The sequence below is a fragment of the Diospyros lotus genome, chromosome 12 (assembly GCF_014633365.1).
Source record: "Diospyros lotus cultivar Yz01 chromosome 12, ASM1463336v1, whole genome shotgun sequence".
Classification (NCBI taxonomy): domain Eukaryota; kingdom Viridiplantae; phylum Streptophyta; class Magnoliopsida; order Ericales; family Ebenaceae; genus Diospyros; species Diospyros lotus.
The window spans coordinates 33870685-33894612 of record NC_068349.1 but is presented as its reverse complement, the minus strand read 5'-3'; the positions used below and the strand labels follow the sequence as shown (position 1 = coordinate 33894612).

At 38.9% G+C, this 23928-nt stretch overlaps 1 protein-coding gene across 4 annotated transcripts; it reads left to right on the top strand.

The window, feature by feature from the left end:
* The first annotated feature begins 426 nt into the window (after positions 1-426).
* On the top strand, positions 427-23928 carry LOC127786976 (uncharacterized). 4 transcript variants are annotated; one of them, XM_052314792.1, is made up of 7 exons: positions 427-696; positions 4070-5047; positions 11174-11347; positions 21184-21320; positions 22112-22222; positions 22313-22415; positions 23412-23928. In XM_052314792.1, exons 1-6 carry the CDS (start codon positions 586-588, stop codon positions 22392-22394), a joined length of 1593 nt encoding a protein of 530 aa, XP_052170752.1. In that variant the 5' UTR covers positions 427-585; the 3' UTR covers positions 22395-22415; positions 23412-23928. The 4 variants fall into 4 exon arrangements, with proteins under 4 accessions (XP_052170752.1, XP_052170754.1, XP_052170755.1 ...); XM_052314794.1 differs by lacking the exon at positions 23412-23928 and adding an exon at positions 23106-23389; XM_052314795.1 differs by lacking the exon at positions 23412-23928 and having other exon boundaries at positions 4070-4327; positions 4532-5047; positions 22313-22791.

The window sequence follows — 23928 nt, the reverse complement described above, 5'->3', positions numbered from 1 at the left end:
ACCTTTAGCTACTCCATCAATGCAACGGCCTCCACATCTTTCTTCGCGTCCATCGCCCGCCTTCAGCTTCCGTAATATAATATATTTTTAATAATTAGATTAATATATTTTTTAATAATGATATATAATTTATTAATCTGTAATGGTAATAATTTTATCAGTTAAATATTAATTTATAATTTATTTTTATTAAAAAATAATATTTTTATAAATTTTATTTGTATTATTCAGTAACATATTTATTTTAATTTTTTTATTAAGTTTTGATAACTTATTTTTCAAACTAAATATATAATTATAGAAATAATAATTTAAAATATATTAATTTAAATACATTATTAATTTAAATACTAAGTTAAAAATTTTATTTAACTTTTTAAGTAAAAGGGCTTAAAAAGCCATCTTAAAAAAAAGGTAAGCCTAACATCCTCATGATGTGTCTGAAGTGTGCCAGACGACACGACACTCTCTCTCTCTCCCCGGCATTTCTAAGCTGTGAAACGACGACTTTCTTGTATCCATTTCCATAATTCTTCCTCACTGTCTCTCTTTCTCTGGAACATCGTGTTTTTCTCTCTATAACTCATGGGTTCCGGCAGCAGTCGCGTGGGTCGCCGCCCGTCGGTCCCCTGTCGCGCTAGCCGCTTCTTCTCTTCTCTCGTTTGCGGCGCCTCCGCCTCCCAGTCTCCGTCTCAGGTACTGAAACCGTACGCATATGCTTGATTGCCTTCTCAATTGTGCCTCCTTTTGCTCTAATTTTGATTTCGAAGTTTCTGATTCATCGGGGCATGCCCGAGAACTCACTAGGGTTCTTTTAATTCGACCACTTCGTTGTACTTTTTCTCTTTAATTCTTTGATGTCGTTGGATCTACTTTTACTTGCTGGGACTTTTTCCTCTTTGTGTTGCGCAATCCGTGTTATATTAAAATTGGTTGGATATTTGGCATGACCATGACCGTTGTTTTTGGGGGTTTCTTCCGGTACTAATCCAAACAGAGTAGATTGTTTTTCTTGATTGGTAGAAATAGAAAGCCTATAATCAATTTCACAAACTTATTTTGACATCTAATATAAGTTTTGGCCATGTGATGTATTTGTTTCTATAATATAGGTTGGATTTTGTTGTGTTAGGATTGAATCATGCAAACCAAGAACAATAAGTAGAAATTAAACAATAAAAATAACAATCGGAAAAAATTGACGCGGTTCAGCTCAACAGCCTATGTTCACAATCCAATCACGAGGGGATAATATTCACTAATCAAAGCAAACTAATCTCATAGCTTCAGATAAGGTCGTATTACCCATTGAAACTCTAGTTATCAAACCATGGAACATGTAAGACATACAGCCACAATAATCTGGATTTCTCTTTCCACAAATTATTGGGAGTGGCCTATTAATCACTAAACCAAAGTTGCCTATTTATAGCCACCAAATCACAACCACAGTGGAATTAGGTTTCCCAAACCTATCCTAATCTCCTAATTAAAATCATCATCTAATAAAGACTATTGGAGAGACGTTTCCTCGATCAGATTAATCTTATCAGATAAGATAACACTCTCAATCAAACTAGATTTTGAGGAGTTATCCCAACATGTTATTGGATTAACATGTTCATTGTTAAAGGCCAATGGCAGATTTAGGACCTATAGTCAGTAGGGGCAATTTTGTTTTGTTCATAGTATCATAGCATATTATATTTGTAATTGAGTAACTAAATTTTTTTCTTATATTATGTTGTAAGCAATTATTAAACTTATTAAATTGAGAGATGAAGAGTTTTAATTCATTTTTAAAGGGTAATGCCAAAGGCAATGGTTAGATAGCAATAGATGCACCTTGTTTTTAGACAAGGTGCGTTTATTGCATCTTGTTTTCAACCTCCAAATGATCTTATTGGTTGATGATAAATGCATTGTGTTTTGAACCACTTAATCAACCAATATAATTGTTTATAAACTAAAAACAATATGAAAAATATGCAATAAAGGCACCTTGTCTTAAAACAAGGTTAGCATACCATTTTTAAAATATTTTTTCCTTGAAAAAATATAAGGGCTAGGTTGATACTTGATAAAGTCTTTTTGAAAGTGTATTCTACATATATTGTTTTCCTTAATCAGATAATAATTCAAATATTTAATTAATAAATGATCAGTGGGAAGATCTTTTAAGTTTATCTTAACACAACATTTTTTTTTAATTTTGTTTTATCCTCTGACTCTCAAATTTTAAAAATATGACTACCATTGTTTTTCACTTAAGAAACTTGTCTATTATAATTAAAAATAAAAATCAAACTTTTAACTTACAAATATATGTATATTCCAAAGATGATTAATTATTCATTTAATGTTTTCTCTTTTCAGTTACCCATAATTTTTTTTCTTTTTACAAATTAACTCATATATTATATATTTAGGGGGTAATTTTTCAAAATATTATAGCCTATGTGTAACGTTTGCAAACTTTGGAGGGGGCAATTTTAAAAGGTTTTTCAAATATTATAGTTTATATGCATTTTTTGGAAACTTGAGAGGGGGCAATTTGAATTTTTTTTTAAAATGTTAAGGTATAAGTTCATTTTGCAAACTTGGGGGGGGGGGGGTGGAGGTTTGAAATTGCCCCCCTCAAGTGTGTGTAGATCCGCCTATGTTAATGTCTGGCTAGGTTTAAGCTTGAAGCACTCCCAGAAAAAGCTGTTATATTGCTTCCCTCTTCCCAACTCCTCCTTTTTAGATTCTGTAGTGACTTTCTCTTCTTTTGTGGATTGAATGTGACACATTATATTTCTCATAGAGCAGACTGGACATCTGAATGAACAGAATTTTGAGATATTTTCTGTTCTGCTGGTATAGGAATTTATATACAGTATTATAACCAAATGGCTAAGAGGAAGAAACCATTGAATTATTTTTATCTGTTGTCTTTAACTGGTTTTCTCCCTATTCTAATGGGATGGCGGATATGGCTTTGAGATTCTGAAAATATCCCTATGGTTAATGGACAGCACTTTTATCTTATGGGCTCCCTGATTAAAAAATTTATATTAAATTTGATCGAATTCATTGTATCTCAAGTCTTGAACATTAAGCTGTCAGTAGGCCTCAGATCCTTTAACTTGAAGCTGGTTACTTTGATTGCCTTTAGAAAAGGTTGAAGCTTGATCCAGTCAGAACTGAATTCATCATTATATTTGTATCTAATGTTAATAGATTACATGAAGTTAATAGTACATGATAAGTTAATGGACAAACATATGTTGCCAAGGCCATTTAAAAAGCTAAAAGTACATGATAAATTAATGGACAAGCATATGTTGCCATGGCATTTAAATATCTAAAAGTGCATGATAAAGTAATGAAAAGCCTTATGCTGCTAAAAGTGATGTTGCAATAGATTTGGGAATTTGTGATGATCCTTTGTTCTTAGGTGTCAACCAGAAAAATTCAAATGCATTATGTTGCGTTTCATTTTGATTCCATGGTAAAATCATGTGAAGTATTAAGTGGAGAATGTACTAAGATGACTTATGTCATACTGCTTGAAACTGAGCCAGAAGCAGGTAATGTTGGGGGTGAAAAACTTCAGTATATTCAAATACATTTAGCTTGAAATGTTTTAGGTAGGATCCAATAATTTTATACTAACTTAAACCTGATAAAAACTTGGTTCTTTGGGTGATTTTTCTGGCTCCAAACATTGGCCACTGCCTGTCATGTTTATGCTTTTGGAGTACATGGGACCCGCAAAATAAGAGCTGCTAATTGTAGTTTCATCTTAGCATAAGTTAGGCAGTTCCTCACAGCTAAAAAAATTGATAATTGAGTGGAGTGAATTTCAATTGGAATTGCTGTCGTTATGATGTACTTGCTAACATTCTGAGGCTTGTTTAGCACATGAGACCCAAGAAATTTGTACTAAGGTGAATTAGTCTTTATGTATTTTTGACTGGTATTATTCCATCTTCTACTGTTAACATGAAGTTCTGCAATATTTGAAATGCTAGAGTAGGCTAATTCCAATTTGGATTTGAAATGTTTTGCCATTCTTGTACTGCAGATGGAAGAATATCCAGATAAATCCCCAATAAAATCCGTGGAAAATTTAGCTCCTGCAAATGATGCAATATGTAGCTCCCCAACAGGATTTGTTGGTTCAGAAAGTGGGTTCAGCATTTCCAATACTGAAGTTGGAGCTTCATCTGAAAGCAGTATTAGTTCCTTTGAGGATAACTTTTCTGAATGTGGTTTTGGAAACATTGAGGCAGGTTACCCTAATACGTGTGTCCTAGAGAGTGAGGAATCAGTTGCTCAACGGGTAAGTGCTGCTTCTAATTCAAGTGAACCTCATTTAAGTGAGAATAGTGCTTCAGCTAGTACTTCCTGTGAGCAGTCAAATCTAGAGTCATTGTCTGCAAATTCAAGGATTGGATTGGATGTCGCTTGTGAAGCTAATAATTCAGAAGATACAACTATATCTCTAATATGTCCAGATGAAATGAATTCAAGTAGTGTTGAACAGGAGTATCCTGCTGGGAATTCTGTTGAAGATCATGAGAATGAAGTCATAGGCATCAATCCTTCTGCTTCTGGGCCTCTTTCTGTTTTTTCTGATTATTTGTCGGGTCTTCATTCATTTGGAGATGATAGTGCTCAAGATGCAACATCTCCCATTTCAGAACTCCTTGTATCTGATAGTGACCAAGGTTTAAGAGTTGGCAGTGTACTTCATGTTGATGTGGTGAGTATATCTTCCAACATTTTATCTGGTAGAATTGCTGAAATAAGTAACCGTGAGGCAAGAAGGAATAGTAGAAGAATATTTTGGGATACTTTATCAAGACGCAGTTTTAGAAGACATAATGACGACTCCACTATAGTTTTCACAACAGGACATGCTGCTGATATAGGATCTCATGAAAGATGGTTACTTGATTTGGGTGGTGATCTTCATTATGATGGGGTTGGGAATGATTCAGAAAACCTGGGACCAAGAAGGCATCACAGAAATGAAAGATGGTTGCAATTGAGATCCGAGGTGGTATTTTATGCATTCCTCATGTATATATACAAATTTTTAGATTTTCAGTCAATTGCTGTAGGATTAGGGTTCTACTTTTCTTTCAATTTGGATGACTATGATTTTACATGCATAGTGGTAGATTGTGGAGACAAAACACACTTTTTTTTTTTAGATTTACCATGCAGATCATATATGGTGATATTCTGAGTGATCAGTTTCTCAATGCGATGACATCGCAAGTCTCCATTTCTGTTGTTTAATGTTTTAAAGATATGTACTTTTATGAATCAGAATCACTGTTTTGCATAACTTGTGACGTCTTTTCTCATATTTTGTTAGGGTTCCATGCTCTTGTGTGCATGTGCTTAATAGTTTTTGTGTTAGTTCTCTATGAGTTGACATATTACTGTACATCCCATTGCATGAGTGCACATTCATTGCTGTCCTTACTCCTTTGAATATTTTGTTCTTGGCTGTCACGACCCTGAGGGTATTTTTGTAATAAAATCTATAGATGCATAAGTGATTGTACTAAGCAGTTATTGCTTTAGTTACTTGTACCTATTCGGTTACACCCAACAAACCGAGGGTGCTAGCCTATAAAAGGCCATGTAAGGAGGACGGGAATCATCAATGAAGAGATTGGTTCTTTCCCTCTCTTTTGTCTCTCAAATTCTCCCTCCACTTTCTTCTTTGTTCTCAATTTCCAGAATTAGCCACGCCTTAGATTTGAGGCATGACATTTTGGTATCAAAGCCGACGGTCCTTGGCGACGCATCCGCAACAGTGGTGAAGTGAATTGTGATCGGTTGGAGTCGCGAGTGTGTGATCGGATTTGGAGATGGCGGAAGGAATGAGACTCAAGCAATTGGAGTTGAGAATGGAAGCACTAGAGCTTGGGATGACTTAGACGCATGAAGCGGTTACCCAGAGTAAGGAAGATGTGGCTACAATTAGAGAGGGGATGCAGGAGGAATTGACAACCTCTCGAGAGAACATGCAGCGTAAATTGGAAAGGCATAGGGAGGCTATGGATCAATATGGCTAGCAGATTAACAACACGTTCAATATTGTTGTCATCTCTACCTCAATTCTGGTTGCCACCGGAATTCCCTCCCAAATCTATAGCTAATCCAGATCTGGTTGGTCAAGGCATACTCCCACGACCTCAAGGAGGAATAAAGGCAGAGGAGTTACAAGACATGGGGCCCAGTGTCTAGGTAAGGTATCTAAACCAGGATGCTAGTAATCACACACCAATGCTAAGGTTAGAGATACCCTTGTTTGACGGATCCAAGCTGAGATGGTGGATCTATTGGTGTGAATGTTTCTTTCAGTTCTATAATGTGGCAGAACCCTAGAGAATTGCCTTGGCAACAACCTATCTCAATGATACAGCTAATTCATGGTTTCAATCTAGGGGAGTGGAAACACATTGGATTGACTTTGCTGAGGAGTTGTGTAAGAGATTTGGGGGGAAGAACATGACTGATGTTATTGAAAAATTTAATAAACTCAAGCAAGAGGGGAGCGTTATAGAGTATTTGGAAAAATTTGAGGAGCTAGGGGCCTTGATGTGGAATGCTTAGCTATACCTCACTGAGTAATACTTTGTGTCAAGTTTTATTAGTGGTCTCAAGGACGAGTTGAGATCTATGGTGAAGATGATGATGCCCTTTACTGTTAGACAAGCGGCTGAGAAGGCCAGGTTACAGGAGCTAACCTTAGAGGCTATCTACAAGAGGAACAGGGTCCAACCCCAGACCATTCCTTTGATTAGCCTACTAGCAGGAGGGAACTCTAAGACCATGGGATCAGGAGTGGCCTCAGGCCCACAGAAGGGAAATCAGCATGCCTTGGCAATTAGGAACCCCACTATGGAATAGAGGAGGCAACTTGGGTTGTGTTATAGATGTAGGGATCATTGTAGTCCAGGCCACCAATGCCGAAGGCAATTGTTGAACATGGAAGGGACAGATGAGGAGAAGGAAGAAGAAGAAGTAGATAATGGAGCTATTGTGGAAGATATCCCTGAGGAGGACCAAGTAGATGAAGGGGGAGAAATCTCATTTCACGCACTCAAGGGGGGATCTATTGGAAAAATTATCAAGGTGAGAGGACAGGTAGGGAAGATGAAGATTATGGTGCTGATAGACAGTGGCAGCACTCACAACTTCTTGAATGAAGCCACTGCCATTGCACTGAATTGAGGTGCAAACTCATAGCCACCACTCCCTTGTTAGTAACAGTGGCTAATGGAAACAAGATGTACAACCACTACAAGTGTGGGGCCTTTAAATGGGTGATGTAAGGGCAGGAGTTCATTGTTGATTTAAGAATTCTAGAATTGGGGGGTTGTGATGTAGTTCTCAGGGTGGATTGGATGGGGACAATGAGTCCCCTGACCTTTGACTTTAACAAACTGGAAGTCACACTAGACATTGAAGGGAAGAAACTGACATTGAGTGGTAGCTTGGAGGCAGGGAAGTGTAAGGTGATCATTGGTAAAAAGCTACAAAAGCTCATAACTAAAGGAAATGGGTAGATATCTCAGATGTTCTCCATTCGAGCTGTGGAGTTGGGTGCAAAAGAACAAGGGAGCCTTACTGGCAATGACAACTTTGCAGAGGTAACACACTCTAAAGCTTTACAATCATTACTATTGGAATTTAAGGACTTGTTTGTTAGACCCTTGTCCCGACCCCCAAATAGACCTTTTGACCATTCTATTCCCGTTAAACCCAACTTAGAACCAGTAGGTAAATATCCGTGCCTACCGATACCCATCTATCCAGAAGGCTGAAATTGAGAAGCAAGTAAAAAGCATGCTCAATGCCTCAATAATTCAGCCTAGCCAAAGCCTTTTTGCATCCCTCGTCCTTCTTGTTAAGAAAAAGGATGGCTCGTGGCGTTTTTGCATAGACTACCAACAGCTCAATGCCCTTACCATGAAAAACAAGTTCCTTATACCCTTAATTGAGTACCTATTAGATGAACTCAAGGGGGCTGCCCATTTTTTCCAAACTAGACCTATGTGCAGGGTACCATCAAATCAGAATGAACCTTGCTGATATCCCAAAGACAACCTTCAAAACCCATTAGGGCCTATATGAGTTTAAGGTAATGCCCTTTGGGCTTACCAATGCTCCAGCCACCTTCCAGACTCTGATGAACCACTTGTTTGCCCCTTACCTACGGAAATTCCTACTGGTTTTCTTTGATGACATTTTGATCTACAACCCTAATTTGAAACAACACTTGTCCCATCTCAAGACCACCTTTGAAGTCCTAAGATTCAATCAATTATATGTAAAGCTGTCTAAGTGTACCTTTGCAAAGGAAGAGGTGGAATACTTGGGGCATGTAATCTTGGGAAAGGGAGTAAGCATAGACCCAAAGAATATATCAGCCATGCTAGAATGGCCAAGGCCCTCATCTATCAAGGAATTAAGGGGATTCCTAGGGTTGATCGAGTACTACAAAAGGTTCATACAACACTATGGGATAATGAGTAAGCCCTTAATAGAGCTATTCAAGAAGGATAACTTTAAATGGAACCCCCAAGCAGAGGCAACATTCATTACCCTCAAGAGAGCCATGACACAAGCTCCAGTCTTAGCCATACTAGATTTTTCTAAACCCTTTCTGGTTGAAACAGATGCTTGTGACAATGGGGTGGGTGTGGTATTGGTGCAGGAAGGGAGGCCAATAGCCTATATTAGCTAGGCACTTGTTACTAAACATTTGGGAATGAGTGTATATGATAAGGAGTTGCTGGCCATGATAGTGGCTATAGATAAATGGAGGCATTACTTGGAGGGAACCTAGTTCATTATCAAAACTGACCACGAGAGCCTAAGTTACTTACTTTGACAAAGATTACATACCTAATTGCAAAGGAAGGGGGTGTCCAAACTGTTGGGCCTTGACTACATAATACAGTACATGAAGGGCAAATGAAATGTTGTAGCAGATGCCCTATCGAGAAAAGAAGAAGTGGGAACTTTCCGAGCTATTATCGTAGTGATGTCGGACTAGGTGAAGGACCTTACTGATAGCTATGAGAAATCAAAATGGATAAAGACCTTGCAGGCTCAATTGGCTGTTAGATCTACTAGTGCACAAGGGTACTCTATTTCCAATGGATTGTTCAGATTTAAGGGGAGATTGGTTGTGGGGGATGATAGGGAATTGAGAGCTAAGATCTTACAAGCATTACACAACTCCCCCTTAGGAGGCCACTTAGGCATCAAGGCAATCTACTACAGGGCAAGACATTTGTTCTATTGTCCAGGGTTGAAGAAGGGGGTGATAGACTTTGTGTCAGCTTGCACTACTTGCCAACGTTGCAAGCATGAGCAAGTGGCATGCCTCGGCTTGTTGCAGACCCTTGCTATCCCAGAACAGGCCTAAGAAGAAATTTCCATGGATTTTATCGAAAAACTTCCAAACTTAGAGGGTAGGGATGTTATTTTGGTGGTGGTTGATAGGCTGACAAAGTATGCTCACTTCATCAGCCTCACTCACCCTTTTATAGCTCAGGAGGTAGCGCGGCTATTCTTGGATTCAGTGGCTAAGATGCATGGAATTCCACAATCCATTGTATCAGATTGAGATAAGGTCTTTACCAGCCATTTTTGGCAAGAGCAATTCAAGAACCTAGGGGTGGGGTTGCATATGTCCGTTGCATATCACCAGAAGATAGATGGGCAAACCGAGAGGGTCAACTAGTGCTTCGAGTCATATCTAAGGTGCATGTGTTTTGCAAAGCCTAAGAGCTAGAATAGATGGCTGTCCCTAGCCCAATGGTGGTATAACACAAGCTACCACAACTCAATCAAGAAGGCTCCCTTTGAAGCACTGTTTGGGTATGGAACTCCCATAGTACCAGCAGTAACAGACTACCCTGAAGCTTAGACTACTGCCGGAGACTATCTAAGAAACATATAAGAGATGTTGACCCTACTCAAGGAGCTGACAACAACTCGAAATAGAATGAAGCAGAATGCAAATTGAAGGAGAAGTGACAGAAATTTCAGTGTGGGTGACCGGGTGTTTTTGAAAGTGAAGAGATTCTTGCAACACTCATTCTTTGCCACACCTCCATCTAAGCTAAGTCCAAAATATTTTGGACCCTTTACCATAGTGGAAAAGGTGGGCAAGGTATCTTATAAGCTACAATTACCTGTAGGAGTGGTGAGCCATCTTGTATTCCATGTATCTCTCCTAAAGAGGTCTATGGAGCCTAATGCTGCCATTAGCCTTGACCTACCTTCGGTGGATGAAGACGTGGAAGCGGAAGTAGAGTCGCAGGCTATTGTGGATAAAAGGGTGATACATTAGGGGCCCCTTCTCCTCACTCAAGTGCTGGTGTAGTGGACACACTTACACCCGGATAACACAACCTGGGAATACCTCCCTCAACTGTTGAAGCAATTTCCGCGAGCTACTCAACTACTTACCTTCCTTGGGGACAAGGAAGATTTCAAGGGGAAGGGATTGTCACGATCTTGAGGGTATTTTTGTAATAAAACCTATAGATGCATAAGTGATTGTACTAAGCGGTTATAGCTTTAGCTACTTGTACCTATTCGGTTATACCCAACAAATTGAGGGGCTAGCCTATAAACGGCCATGTAAGGAGGACGGGAATCATCAATGAAGAGATTGGTTCTTTCCCTCCCTTTTCTCTCTCTAATTCTCCCTCCACTTTCTTCTCTGTTCTCATTTTCCAGAATTAGCCATGCGTCTGATTATGTGACATTCGCTTCCAATTTGATGGTTCATTTTAGCTTGCATTATTAAAAAAAAAATTGTTGGAACAGCTGTGCCCTTTCTTTAAAACAATTCAATGTTGATTTTAATCCAACACATTTATATTGGGTTGTCTTTTGAGATTCTATAGGTTGGTAGAATAATTTGGTAACCAAGCAGATTGCAATTATAAGTTTGCTTGCTAATCATGTTCTCGTATTTTTTACCCACCTAAAGCATACTTCATTGGAGTATATTCCCTTGTTCTCTGGTAATGGAAAATCAGACTATCTATTCCCTTGTTCTCTGGTAATGGAAAACCAGAATCAGTTTTTAGACAATTTGCTTTTATTTTATGGTATGCTGAGGTTCTTTCATTATGTACAGGCCTCTGAAAGATCACAAAATGAGCCAGATGAGAGAGGTCAGCAAACTGCTCTTTGTCCATCTGGACTCCATCCTAATGGTACTTGTTCATGTGATTCATTCTTCATGGGAGAAGAGTCTGGTGTGCTTGCAAGTATTTCACGAATAGTTGTCCTTGCTGAAGCTTTATTTGAGGTGGATTCTCTTGATCACATGACTTTATTATTAAACTGTTTGACTTGTTTGCGCGATTATCACATTCAGAAGCTAATCATATGCCAAAATCAATTATAGAGCTTGAGCTTTTATCTCCTGATATCGTCATATATACCCACTTATTCAGAAGTTAACTGCATTGGCTATTGACATTCTTCTATATAATCTTCCCATCATTATGAATATCTGTCCTTTTCCTCTTTAGACTTGTGCATATTTGATTATATGGCTGATGGTTGGTCCTTGACACAACCCTAGGGTTTACTAGGGTTTGAATAGGAAATTTAGAAGAACAGAATTGGAGGGAGAAAGGAACAGATAGAGTGAGGAAAGGAAGAAAGAGAGAACGAGAGGGAATGAGAGGGAGAACAAGAGAGAGAGAAGAAGAAATGAGATAAAGGAATTCTGTATTATTCTCCAATGATACCTTCCTTTTTGTATTATTCTCCAATGATACCTTCCTTACTGCCGTGGGTCTCTATATAAAGCCTCTAGCACAATTCATCAACTATGCAACCACCTAACTAACAGCCAAAACAGATAGCTGTTGTACAGTTAGCTTTTACCCACCTACCCCTTTCAGTTAGCCCAATGGCTCATACAAGGTAAGTGTCTCTCAATTACAGTTATACCCCTAGGGTCACGACAGTCCCTTGCCATGAGAGTACTGAATCAATGAAAAAGTTCTCTCATGAAGCAACTCAGCAATGGAGTCATACCAGGCATTCAGAATGTGAAAATGCTTCACAAATTTTGCTTATTTTTACATTACGTTTAAATCAACCACAAAAAGTATTGTTGGACATGGTGTTACCTTAAAGGGTGAGAAAAGCATTACTGCTCAAAATAGTGGCTTGGTGCAATGTTTTTGCACTATGTCATCCCTCCATTGGGCAAAAGAATGTGATTTTGTTGATAGACCAATTGATATTTTCACTGAAATAAAAGCAAGCTGAGGGGTGAAATTGGCATCCTCTAGCATCCCAATTTGGCATCCTCCCTTTTGGAGAAAAATTCATTATTCAGCCAAGTTTTATCAGTTTTCTGATTGAGAAAGAATTATATCATGATTTCAGTGTGCTGGTTTTACATTGAACCACACAATTTCAGCCTAGTTTTGAATTTGTTTTTGGGGTGATCTTCAAAATCTTATGGAGGTTCCTCCTCCTACACCTTCTACAACTTACAACATTGAAGACACATGAATTTGGACAAGCAACATTGATATGAACAACATTGATAAATAACATGCCAATTTGTGGGAAAAGATAAACATGACATGAAAAGGGACATGGCAATAAATGGACATATGTTTGCAATGTAACTGATAACTATTTTTTCATCTCTTATATTGAAAACATATTTATATTTTATTGCACCAAAATTGCATGGAAACTTTTTTCACGCTTAATGTATTGGAAATGAAGTGTTTACAAAAATTCCTATTATGTATTTTAGAAAGATTTATTCACGAAATGAAATATAAAGTAGAAGCTTTGGGCTTTAGATTTCTTACACTGAAAAAGTCTAATGGAGAAGGGATTGTCATTTCTATTTTACAATGTGTCCCTTACTGTGCAATGATTGTCAGTTTGAAATTGAATAAAATGTAAGAACAATTCGGTCATTTTGGATCCCTGTTATAAAGAGTGTCATTGTCCCATGTACAAATGGTCTCCCTGGTGCATGAAGAGTGTCATTATCCTATGTACAAAGGATCCCTGTTATGAAGACTGAAGAGTGTCACTTTGTGAGTGTTGGGGGAGGGTTGTTTTTGTACAAGATTTTACTCTTGATTTATTTACATAGAGGTTGTTTTCACAATTTGAACCTGTGACCTTCCAATCACAAAGAAACCTTACCATTACCATCAAGACTTACCCTGTCACTGTCCTATTTGCAGAACTGTTTAAAAATGTCTGCAATTATCGAATATACTAGTTTTCTTGTATATTAACTTTGTCATCTCCAAGGAGTTTTATATTCTTTTTCAAAATTATGATGACATGCATATAGGGAAAGTCATATGAAAATGCAAAGTATTTTCATGAATCAAGAAGATATTAACAAAAATGAATAGAAAAGCCATTTCCATTTATTCAGATGATTACAAAGATGAGAATCTAAGTAGAATATGATTAAAGTCCAATCTATGAGCAGCAAGAAAGAAAAGATAAAATAACGTAAAATCCAACCTATTCTCAAAATCTTAGCCTAAAACTTCTTGTGGACATACTAGCAAATTGCCTCTATTTAGCTAAAAAAAGGGTAAATTTTGCAAAAACAACAAATTTGGCTATTTGGAGGATGGTGGTTGAGTATTGAGAGACCTGATACATGGACACTGTAAAATTGTCTTTGAAAGTTACCATTTCCAATTGGAGTGTTAAGTATTTAAGGTTGGATATGGAGAAGCCAGATAAATGGATACTGCAAATTTGCTTTTGAAAGTTATTGTTTCAGTTGGTACAAGTGTTTGAGTACTTAAGAGTGTAGTAGAGGATATATACCTTTTTTTCCTCCTCATGGCATGTGAGATTTAACTCTTGATGCGTGTTTTCAGGTGGCCTTTGTTATCTTTGGTGATAAGATAAGCAATATCCTGTTTTTGTTGAAATATTTGGTCCTCTTTTCATCAATTTGTAGACTAGAAAATGTAGCTTAGATGAGGTTCCCCAAATTTAAGTAAATTATGGATAACTATTTTGAGTTATTGCATCAATTGAGATGGGGATGCTATGGTGAATGTGCGTGTTAGATCTCTATTCTGACTTGGGGTAATTCTTGTCTATTTAGAGGAGAATTAGGCAGGAATTGTAGAAGGAGGGAGGAAATTGAAGAATGGAGGGAGAAGGATCGAGAAAGAGAGAGAGAAATTAGAGGGTCGACAATTCAATTCATTTTAGATGCCTTCAAATGAGCTGGGACCTTGCTTTTAAAGTGGTCCACAGCTAGGGAGTTGGCACCAAAAGCAGTTATTACTGCATGTACAATGTGCTCCCTTAGCTACAACTTGCTATCAACATAACTACCCCTAAATTACCATCACGCCCTTACAATATCATCATTATTACAATAGAGTGGCCTAGGTGCGTGACAATTTCCCCCTCTTTAAACTATTTTTTGTCCTCAAGAAATATACAGTAGGTTGGTTGAGCTGGGAAACTGGCTAAAGAGATTTGGAAGATACTCCCAGGTGTTATTATTTGGATGGAGTGTCGACCACTGCACCAGAACGTGAGGTATGGGAGTCCCCTTACCGGTGTCACTATTGGTTCTTCTTTTGCACGAGGGGGAAGAGCTTGATTGACCACAGATCCTAGCTGATTTCTTGAGCAGCGATACATGGAACACTGGATGGATGTGTGTCCTCTTCGGTAGCTATAGCTTGTAGGCCACCTTCCTAACTCTAGCAGTAATAGGATAGGGGCCATAGAACTTGGGACTTAGCTTGGTGACCGGCTACCTTGAGAATGATTTAAGGTGGGCATGGCTGAGTTTCAGGTACACATGACCTCCTTGTTCAAACTCCCTTTCACTCCGCTTCCTATCTGCTAACTGCTTCATCCGATTCTGAGTCTTGGTTAGCTCTATCTTGAGGGCTTGTAGGGTGTGTTGTTTACACTATAGATAGGCATCCACTGCTGCCACTGTAGTAGGCCTACTCATAGCCAGTAACAAGTTAGGCCTGTAACCATACAAAGCTTTGAAGGGGGTCATGTTAGTGGAGCCATGGTGGCTTGAATTATACCACCATTGGGCCAAAGCTAACCACTTGTGCCACCCTTTATGTTGTAGGAAGCAGAAACACCTCAGCTTTGTCTCTAAACATTGGTTGACCCATTTTGATTGGCCATTCGTTTTTGGATGGTATGCTGTAGACATGTGCAACTTGGACTCTAAGGATCTCATGAGTTCTTGCCAGAAAAGACTTGTGAATACCTTATCACTGTCTAAAATGATTGTTTGAGGAACCCCATGTAAACTGACCACTTTATCCATGAATAGCCGGGCCATTTCCCAAGCCGTGAATGGATGAGAGAGACCTAAGAAATGGCTGAATTTTGTGAGTCGGTCCACTACTACAAGAATACAGTCCTTCCCCTCAGACCTGGGGAGTCCCTCCACAAAGTCTATAGTAATCCTAGTCCATGCTTGATCTGGAATATCAAGGGGTTGTAGTTGTCTTGGTTGTGCAATGGTTTCATGCTTACATCGTTTGCATATATCACAACTAAGGACAGACTCCATCACATCTTTCTTTAAATAAGGCTAGTAGAATACCTGTTTCACCTTTCTGTAGGTATTCTGAATACCCAAATGGCCACCAATGGGTGATTCATGTAGGGTTTGGAGTATTCTCTTCTTTAGGAGGTCACAATCCCCAACCACTAATCGACCGTGATATCTTAACAACCCGTTAGTCATAGCATACCTTGGTCTGTTGTTTCCATCCATACTCAATTGCTCCAAGAGTTCCTTGGTCCATCCTCCCCTTTCATAGCTAGCTTCCACTTCTTGGTACTAGTCTAGTACTACTGCAGTGATGGCTTCATTTGATCCTTCATCATGGCTTGTGCTAGGGCATCCCCTGCCACGTTTTCCTTTCCCCTTTTGAACTGAATCACATAATTGAGCCCTATTAATTTGGCCATGCCTTTCCTTTGGAGGTGTGTGTGCAACCTTTGTTGTACGAGGAACTTAAGGCTTTCACGGTCAGTTTTGATTGCAAACTGACCCCCTTCCAAGTAATGCCTCCACTTCTCCACTGCCATGAGCACTGTTAGCAACTCTTTATCGTAGATGCTGAGGCCCTAGTGCCTTGGGCTAATGCTTGACTTAGGAAAGCCAAGTGACAACCATCTTGAACTAGGACATCTCCCACCCCGGTGCTACTAGCACTTGTTTCTAAGATAAATGGCTTGTTAAAATCAGGCAACCTCAACACTAGCTCTTCACTTGTGGCCTTTTTCAATTGTTCAAATGCCTTCTCAGCCTTCTCATCCCATTTGAACTCATCCTTCTTCAGTAATTCTATGAGTGGCTTGTTGATTACCTCGTAATTCCTCACAAAACACCTATCGTACTTGGTTAAGCCCAAAAACCCTCTCAGGGCCTTGACATTAGTGGGTCTCAGCCAAGCATTCATAGCAGCTATCTTCCTTGGATCTGTGCTAACTCCAGCACTAGAAATAACATGCCCCAAGTATTATACCTACTGCTAGGCAAAGGCACACTTGGACTTTTTGATATATAGTTGATTGAATTTAAGGACTTGGATTACAGCCCTAAGGTGGTCTAAATGTTTGGAAAATGTGGGGCTATAGATTAGGATGTCATCAAAGAACACCAGCACAAACTTTCTAAGATAGGGTTCATTAAGGCTTGAAATGTGGCTGGTGCATTGGTCAATCCGAATGGCATGACTGTGAATTCATAATGGCCATGATGGGTTTTGAAAGCGGTTTTGGGGATGTCATTTGGGTTAATCCGGATTTGATGATAACCAGACCTTAAGTCAAGTTTGGAAAACATTGTAGCATATCCAAACTCATCCAATAGGTCTTCAATAATTGGGATGGGAAATTTATCTTTGATAGTTATGGTATTAAGTTGATAGTAGTCAATGTAAAAGCACCAAGTTCCATTCTTCTTTTTAACTAGAAAGACGGGTGAGGCAAAGGGGCTTTTGCTAGGTCTGATTATAGAATTGGCTAGCATGTCTTTCACCATTTTCTCATTCTCTAATTTGAGCTTTGGTGGGTACCTATAGGACTGAATGTTAACGGGTTCTGAATTGGGTTGAAGGTTTATGGAATGATCAAAAGGTCTGGTGGGGGGTAGTTCCTTAGGTTCTGCAAATAAGTCCTGGAATTCAATCAACAATTTATCTAATAAAGCCAATTGGTGTACCTGCCATGGAGAGGTTGTCTGACTGCTGTTAGCCATCATGCATTGCCCCCCACGCCTTCCCTGATCTTCTTCCCTGGCCTCAATCGAGAACAACTAATCTACTTGTGATAGTTTGTACTTGAACAACTTCTTCCCTTTGATCATCTTACAAATCCCATTTTCCACATTCCCTTGTAGGGTTACTCTCTGGCCTTCTTTCTCCAATGTTACCTCTATTTTGTTGAAATCAAAACTAATTAGGCTCACTTCTTTCATCCAATCGACCCCAAAGACCATGTGACACCCCCCAAGTTTCAGCAACCTTAAATCAGCCACAAAGGCTTCCCCTTGCATCATCCAATAGAATCCCAAGCAAGCTGATCGACTTGTTACTTTACTCCCATTAGCAACTGTCACCGATAAGGGTTGGGTATTGGATAGCTCACTATTCAACTTCTTAGCTATTCCCTCGTCAATGAAACTGTGAGTGCTCCCACTATCAATTAGCACCATGAGAGTGCTATCTTGAGATCTCCCCTCCACCTTAATGATCTTACTACTTGCCATCCCCTTAATCGCATGCAACAAAATGGCCCCATTGTCTTCTTCTTCTAATTCATTCATCACATCTACTATTTCTCTTTCCTCATCCTCATTAATCTCCCCCCCTTCTAGCAAGAGAAGTTGTCTCTTGCATTAGTGCCCAGGAGAGTATTTATCCCCTCACGGGTAACATAACCCCGCTTGCCTCCAATGCTCCGTCAGTCTCCCCCCTTTCTGTACAAGTAAGGGATTCGCTGGATATTTGGGCCTCATCCTAGTTCTAGTCAACTCCTTTCTCTACACCTTCCCTCATAGGAGAATCATTCCGTAGGCACCCCCCCCCCCTCTTTCCTTGAACTCTTTGCTTTCTTATCACGGCCTTTACTGTTAACTCCTACAATAGTGCATCCTCTGCAGCCACCTGCACCGATCTATGTCTCATCATCTTCACCATGGATTTGAGGTCATCACTCAGACCACTGATGAAGCTTGACACGAAGTACTCCTCTGTCATATACGAATTCTAATTAAGCATTAGCGATTTCAACCCCTCGAACTTGAGCTGATTATCATGCATCGTGCCACTTTGCTTTAGCTTATTGAATTCTTCCACGATATCCACCATTCTTCGTTCCCCAAACCTTTCACATAATCCCCTCGCAAACTCCTCCCAATTGTAACCATCTCTCACCCTCGACCATCCCTGATACCAAACATCCCCCACGTTATTCAGATAAGTTGCTGTCAGAGTAACTCTCTAGTCATCAACTACCTGATGGATGTTGAACAATTTTTCACACCTTCTGATTCACCATTGGGGCTTCGTCTCATTGAATACTGGTAATTCTAACTTCGGCATCAGAAAGTGTGAATGACTAGCACTGCCTCCTTTCCACTACATTTTCACCCATTCCCACCGGATCACCCCCCCACTTCTGAAGATTCGATCACTCTTTGACTCGTACCAATACTTGGAAGTATTGGATCTGAATGCTCACGAGGAGGAAAGTCAGGGGATATCCTTACTTGCGCCTGGTTCAAGAACATAAGCATGAATTGTTGCATTTGATCTCGAACCATATTACTATGTTCCTGCATTTCCTCGCGAATCTAGTTGTGCATATCTCTTCGCAACCAATCCACAACATCCTCTAGCTTCTTGTCCACCACAACTCCTATCGATTCCTCCATCACCGAGGCCGTCATCTGCTGTAGCTACATTTCCATTTGCTTTATGCAAGTACCATTAGCCATTGTAATTGATCACTGGAAGCATTAGCTAGGAAAGAGCTCTGATAGCAATTTGTTAGATCTCTGATTTGACTTGGGGTAATTCTTGTCTATTTAGAGGAGAATTAGGTAGGAATTGTAGGAGGAGGGAGGAAATTGGAGAATGGAGGGAGAAGGATCGAGAAAGAGAGAGAAATTAGAGGGAAATCAGAGTGTGGGCAATTCAATTCATTTCAGATGCCTTCAAATGAGCTGGGACCCTGCTTTTAAAGTGGTCCACAGCTAGGGAGTCGGTGCCAAAAGTGGTTATTACCGCATGTACAATGCGCTCCCTTAGTTACAACTTGCTATCAACATAACTACCCCCCAAATTACCACCAGGCCCTTACAATATCATCATTATTACAATAGAGTGGCCTAGGTACGTGACAGTGCGGTCATACAAGAAAAGACAAAATAAAAAATGAGGACATACATACTAAGGTTAGAATGGTGCATATTAAAGATAAGATGAGGGAACTATAATTAATGATGGTCTGGAAATATGAGAAGAAGACCAATAGAAGTACCCATGAGGTGTGTTGATGAAATGGAGGAAAATTTTAGCAAAGTAAGGAGAGGAAGATCAAAGAAAACTTGGTAAGAAACCCTTAGACACGAGATATGATACTATGGCCTTATAGAGGATGTGATCATGGATAGAGCTAATTGGAGATGTGGAATTCTTTTAGCTAATCCCACAGTAGGATTAAGGCTTATGATCGTAGTTATTATTGCACCAACTGCATTCTCAACAGCTGAGATTTGAAACTTCTTTAAATTGTTTTTCTCTTCTTTGTAAGAGAAGTATTATGCTATTAATATTCTTTAATATTGAGGAAATAAACAACACTGCTTTTCTTTTGTAACACTTGTCATTTTGAGTCAAATTTGTAGAATTCTGTTGATGGAGCAAAAGTAATCCCACACATCCTGCTGGAAATTGTTAGTGTAATTAATTTTCTAGTTTTATATCAATTGCTAGATTGTTTGATTTGGTGCATAAAACAATTTCATCTGGAAAATGAAGTAGGTTAGCAAGTTAGAACAGATGAGTTGCTATGTCAGTCTGGAGATACTACCATGGAATCACTAGTTTGGTTTGTTTTTGAACAGACATGAATGTCTTGCATTCATAATATTTTCAAAATGACCTGACTAAATTTATAAGGATTCAGAATTGATTTGTGAAATATCAAGACATAATGCCTGGCAACTTTATTCTATAGTTAAAGGATCTAATTGAAATATAGTAGTTTGTACTATTATGACTGCTTAGAGCAGGGAGAGAAAGTGTGTGTGTGTGTGTTTAAATCTTGAATCCTGTGGTTTTGCAGTTTCATTTAATATGGGAATATCAAAGTGAAGCTAGCTTCTGGTACCGAGGTGTAAAATTTAGTTTCTTTTTTTGTGGCTTACAGAAAGCTGACAAGATATAAGGAATTTCATCTAGTTTACTGAGTACCTTAAAGGATTTGTAACCTCTATATTCAGTGCAATAACCAACACCTGACTTGGATACCAAATGGCTGTTCAGGACCTTAGATCTATGCTTATTTTCAAGTCCTTTGATCATTTTTTTTTTTTGGCCCTTCCTCATCTCTAGGTATGCATGTATTCACCATAGAACTTTCTTCATTCTAGAAAAGGAGATAGCTCTGTGTTATCTAAGTTTACCTCGCAGAGTAGTCATTGGCTCTTGTGTTAGAGATAAACTGCTTGTAGTGAGATGGTTGATCAGCTACAGGTCTTGTTTTATAAAGAAAGGTTGGCCAATTCACATGCTGATGCCTAATTTTTTGTATGAATATCAGAATAGCATACATGTAATAAAAATATCAGTAATGCTAGCCACTAGGAGAGAGTGATTGATGGGGTGGGTTAGTCATTTTCTGTGTTTGATGTGTTTTCTTTTTTTCCTCTTCTTTTTTCATTGATTACTCAGTTTTATTTATTTTTTATTGTGTTAGTCATTCTCTTATTTTTTCTGTGTTTGATGTGTTTTTTATTCTTACCTGTTCTTTATAATCTCCTATTTTTGAATTTATTGTTTCCATTACGTCACTTGCCAATATAGGTGATAGTTTTCTTACATCTCATTCTAACTGTAGGTTTTGGATGAGATTCATCGCCAACCTTTGTCTTTTCCATTGTCCATGGCAGCTCCAGAGTCTGTTGTAAACTCGTTTCCTCTCAGGAACCACAGCAGGTCAAAAGCAACTGAAAGTGAACCAAGTGATATGGAACAGTAAGCCCTCTATAACCCACTTATTGGAGGACAAAGAATTGTAATTTCTTACAAATAGTTGTTTCCTGGTGTAAGTTTTATTTCTTGCGTGTTTGAAGTGAGTCTAGTTATTGCTAGTTTTAAAGTGAGATGGTTGGTTTCATGTCTTTAGGCTCTTCATTGCCTGCATATTTTTTCCCGATTCAACACCTTCCATGTTTCACCCCCAAAGTGATCATGCTCTAAGAATTACATGAACCCAGATGGGTTGTCCTAAATTCAAGGTTCGGCTAAAATATGTTCTCATTAAAATAATTTTACGTTTTATTATTTGGGCACGCATTGTCCAAAGAAAGTTGGAAGTCTGAGGGATGAGTTTGACAGGCAATAGTCCTTGTTATTGTATTATTCATATTAAGATGTTAAAAAATTGGACAGTCAACTGTATATTAAGCGCAGCAAGCAGTAAGATTGATTCCCTTTATCTGCATTTATCTGTGGTAGAAATTAGATTTTACGGAAATTTTTATAGTGTCTTTGTGAACTCATGCCCAGCAATCGCATTGGAGATACTTTGTCACAAAAGAGTCAAAGTTTGAGCAAGTTACTAGAGAGCACAACATAATAAATCCTTGAACAAATGAGTTGACTTCAGAAAACATGTAACACTTTGTTAAATTACTTGTGAATTTTAATGAATAACATTCTGGAACTAGGCCCAGATTATGTGCTCGTTCTGCATCTTACTGTCATAGGCAATTAGGCAGCTCATAGCAGTTGGCTTTATTTGGTAACCATTAACTGATTTGCAGGTGTTACATTTGTCTGGCTGAGTATGAAGATGGGGACAAAATAAGAGTTCTCCCTTGCCACCATGAGTATCATGTGCAATGTGTTGATAAATGGCTTACAGAAATACACGGGTAATCTCAGCTTCCATCTGCTTCATAGCTTTACAGATTAATTAGCTCTTTGTGGCTTTATAGATTAATTAGCTCTGCCGCTGCCTCTAGTGTATGCCCACTCTGCCGATGCAATGTTTGCGAGGGTGGCTCCCCAGGTTCTACCTCCAGTGATGAAGTTCCATCTCAATGACTCTCAGGTGTACATATTGATGTAAGTAGCATGATCTCTGGAATGTTTATTCCTCCTTCATTGCCCATGAAATCCTACTTTTCGTTCTGCATTTTGCATCTGTATCATATATCTTCTCTATAAATATGATCAGATCGCCTGCAAAAAGTTTCATGATCCCCCGTTCAAGTTAACTTGTATCAATTTAGGCCTTTTCAAAGATGGTGTTTGTGGTGTTTGTAGTTTGGAACCTTTCTTCACTGTGGTTGAGATTCCAGTTAATCCACGGAGGTTTGGATCATCAATACATATATGAACACTGTTTTATATGTTAGAAAGGTTCCGTTCGATAGAACTTTCAGTTTTCTCTTCTCGTTTTCATTATTTTGGAAATGAAATCAGAAATGGCTTTTGAACACGTGTGATGGGAAATACTTGCTTGGTTACTTCATTTATGCATATATTTGCAGAGAGCCCTGAAGTTCTGTTTGGCAAGCTGGAAAATCCCAAGATAAGAAACATGGTTATTCAAGAAAACTTGTGACCAAGATTTAATAAACCCAACCCAAAGCGAGACAAAGGAAGAGAAGGATGGATAGGGTTGTCTTGGAAGGATTAACCTAATTATCAAGCTTTTACAGAAAGTGAAATGGGTCGTGATTGAATAAATGTTTGTTTTCTGATCCGATAGAGGTGGGTTTGTTGGGTACTAAAATAAATGCCTGGAAGCAGGTGTACTATGGTAAGGGACATGAGTCACATGGCCATATGTTCCACAGGCATTTACTGCCACAAATGCAAAAGCTGTGCCATCCAAAAAGGAGAGAGAGACCCACATTATATTTCTGATCAGGAAGCATGCCAGGAGTGCACATCAAGCAAAGCTAGACAGTAGAATGGGGGGAGAGAGATAGAACTACAATTTATTATGTGTTTTCTTTTTATAAAAAGTCATAAAAGGTTTCGTAGGTTTTGTCTTGGGGTATGAAATTTTTTGTTTTATCAACAAGTACTAAAGCCATCCTTTGATCATTGCAGGAATCAATCCCCAAGTGAGAAACTAAACTTCAGCTTCTCCAAAAATTATGATGATCATTTGATTAGGGTTTGAAGAACTTACCAATTCGCACACATTAACTTTTACAATAAATTGATTTTTCTTGGAGAAAGCTACAGTTTGGATGTCAGCATTACATAACGATGAATAACAGACAAAGGAGAGTAGCACCTGTTAATTATCTGTCGCTTGTTCTGTCCAAACAGCGCCTTAAGCATGCATTCAGTCCAAGAGAGCATGCCGCCGACTGCACTGCAGAGAGTGTCTGCAAAGCAAAATCATGAGATAGAGAGAGAGAGAGAGAGAGATGAGGAATGATGGCGGCGTTATTATTGTAATCGCAATAACAGTCCAATAGGGCAGGCCAGCGGCGCCGTGGCGGCGGTGCTGCACCGCGCAACTGCCGCCGTGCATCCGCCTCGCCGGTCTCCAGTCAGCTACAGGCCATTATTTAGGTCGATTTTATGGTATAATAAAATAAAGTAAATTATAGTGTCA

Bases quoted from the DNA above. Each gene is read 5' to 3' on its own strand.
- LOC127786976 (XM_052314792.1), top strand. From the start codon at position 586: ATGGGTTCCGGCAGCAGTCGCGTGGGTCGCCGCCCGTCGGTCCCCTGT. The intron at 697-4,069 runs GTACTGAAACCG...CTTGTACTGCAG, and splicing joins CCTCCCAGTCTCCGTCTCAG to ATGGAAGAATATCCAGATAA. The intron at 22,223-22,312 runs GTAATCTCAGCT...CGCTGCCTCTAG, and splicing joins TGGCTTACAGAAATACACGG to TGTATGCCCACTCTGCCGAT.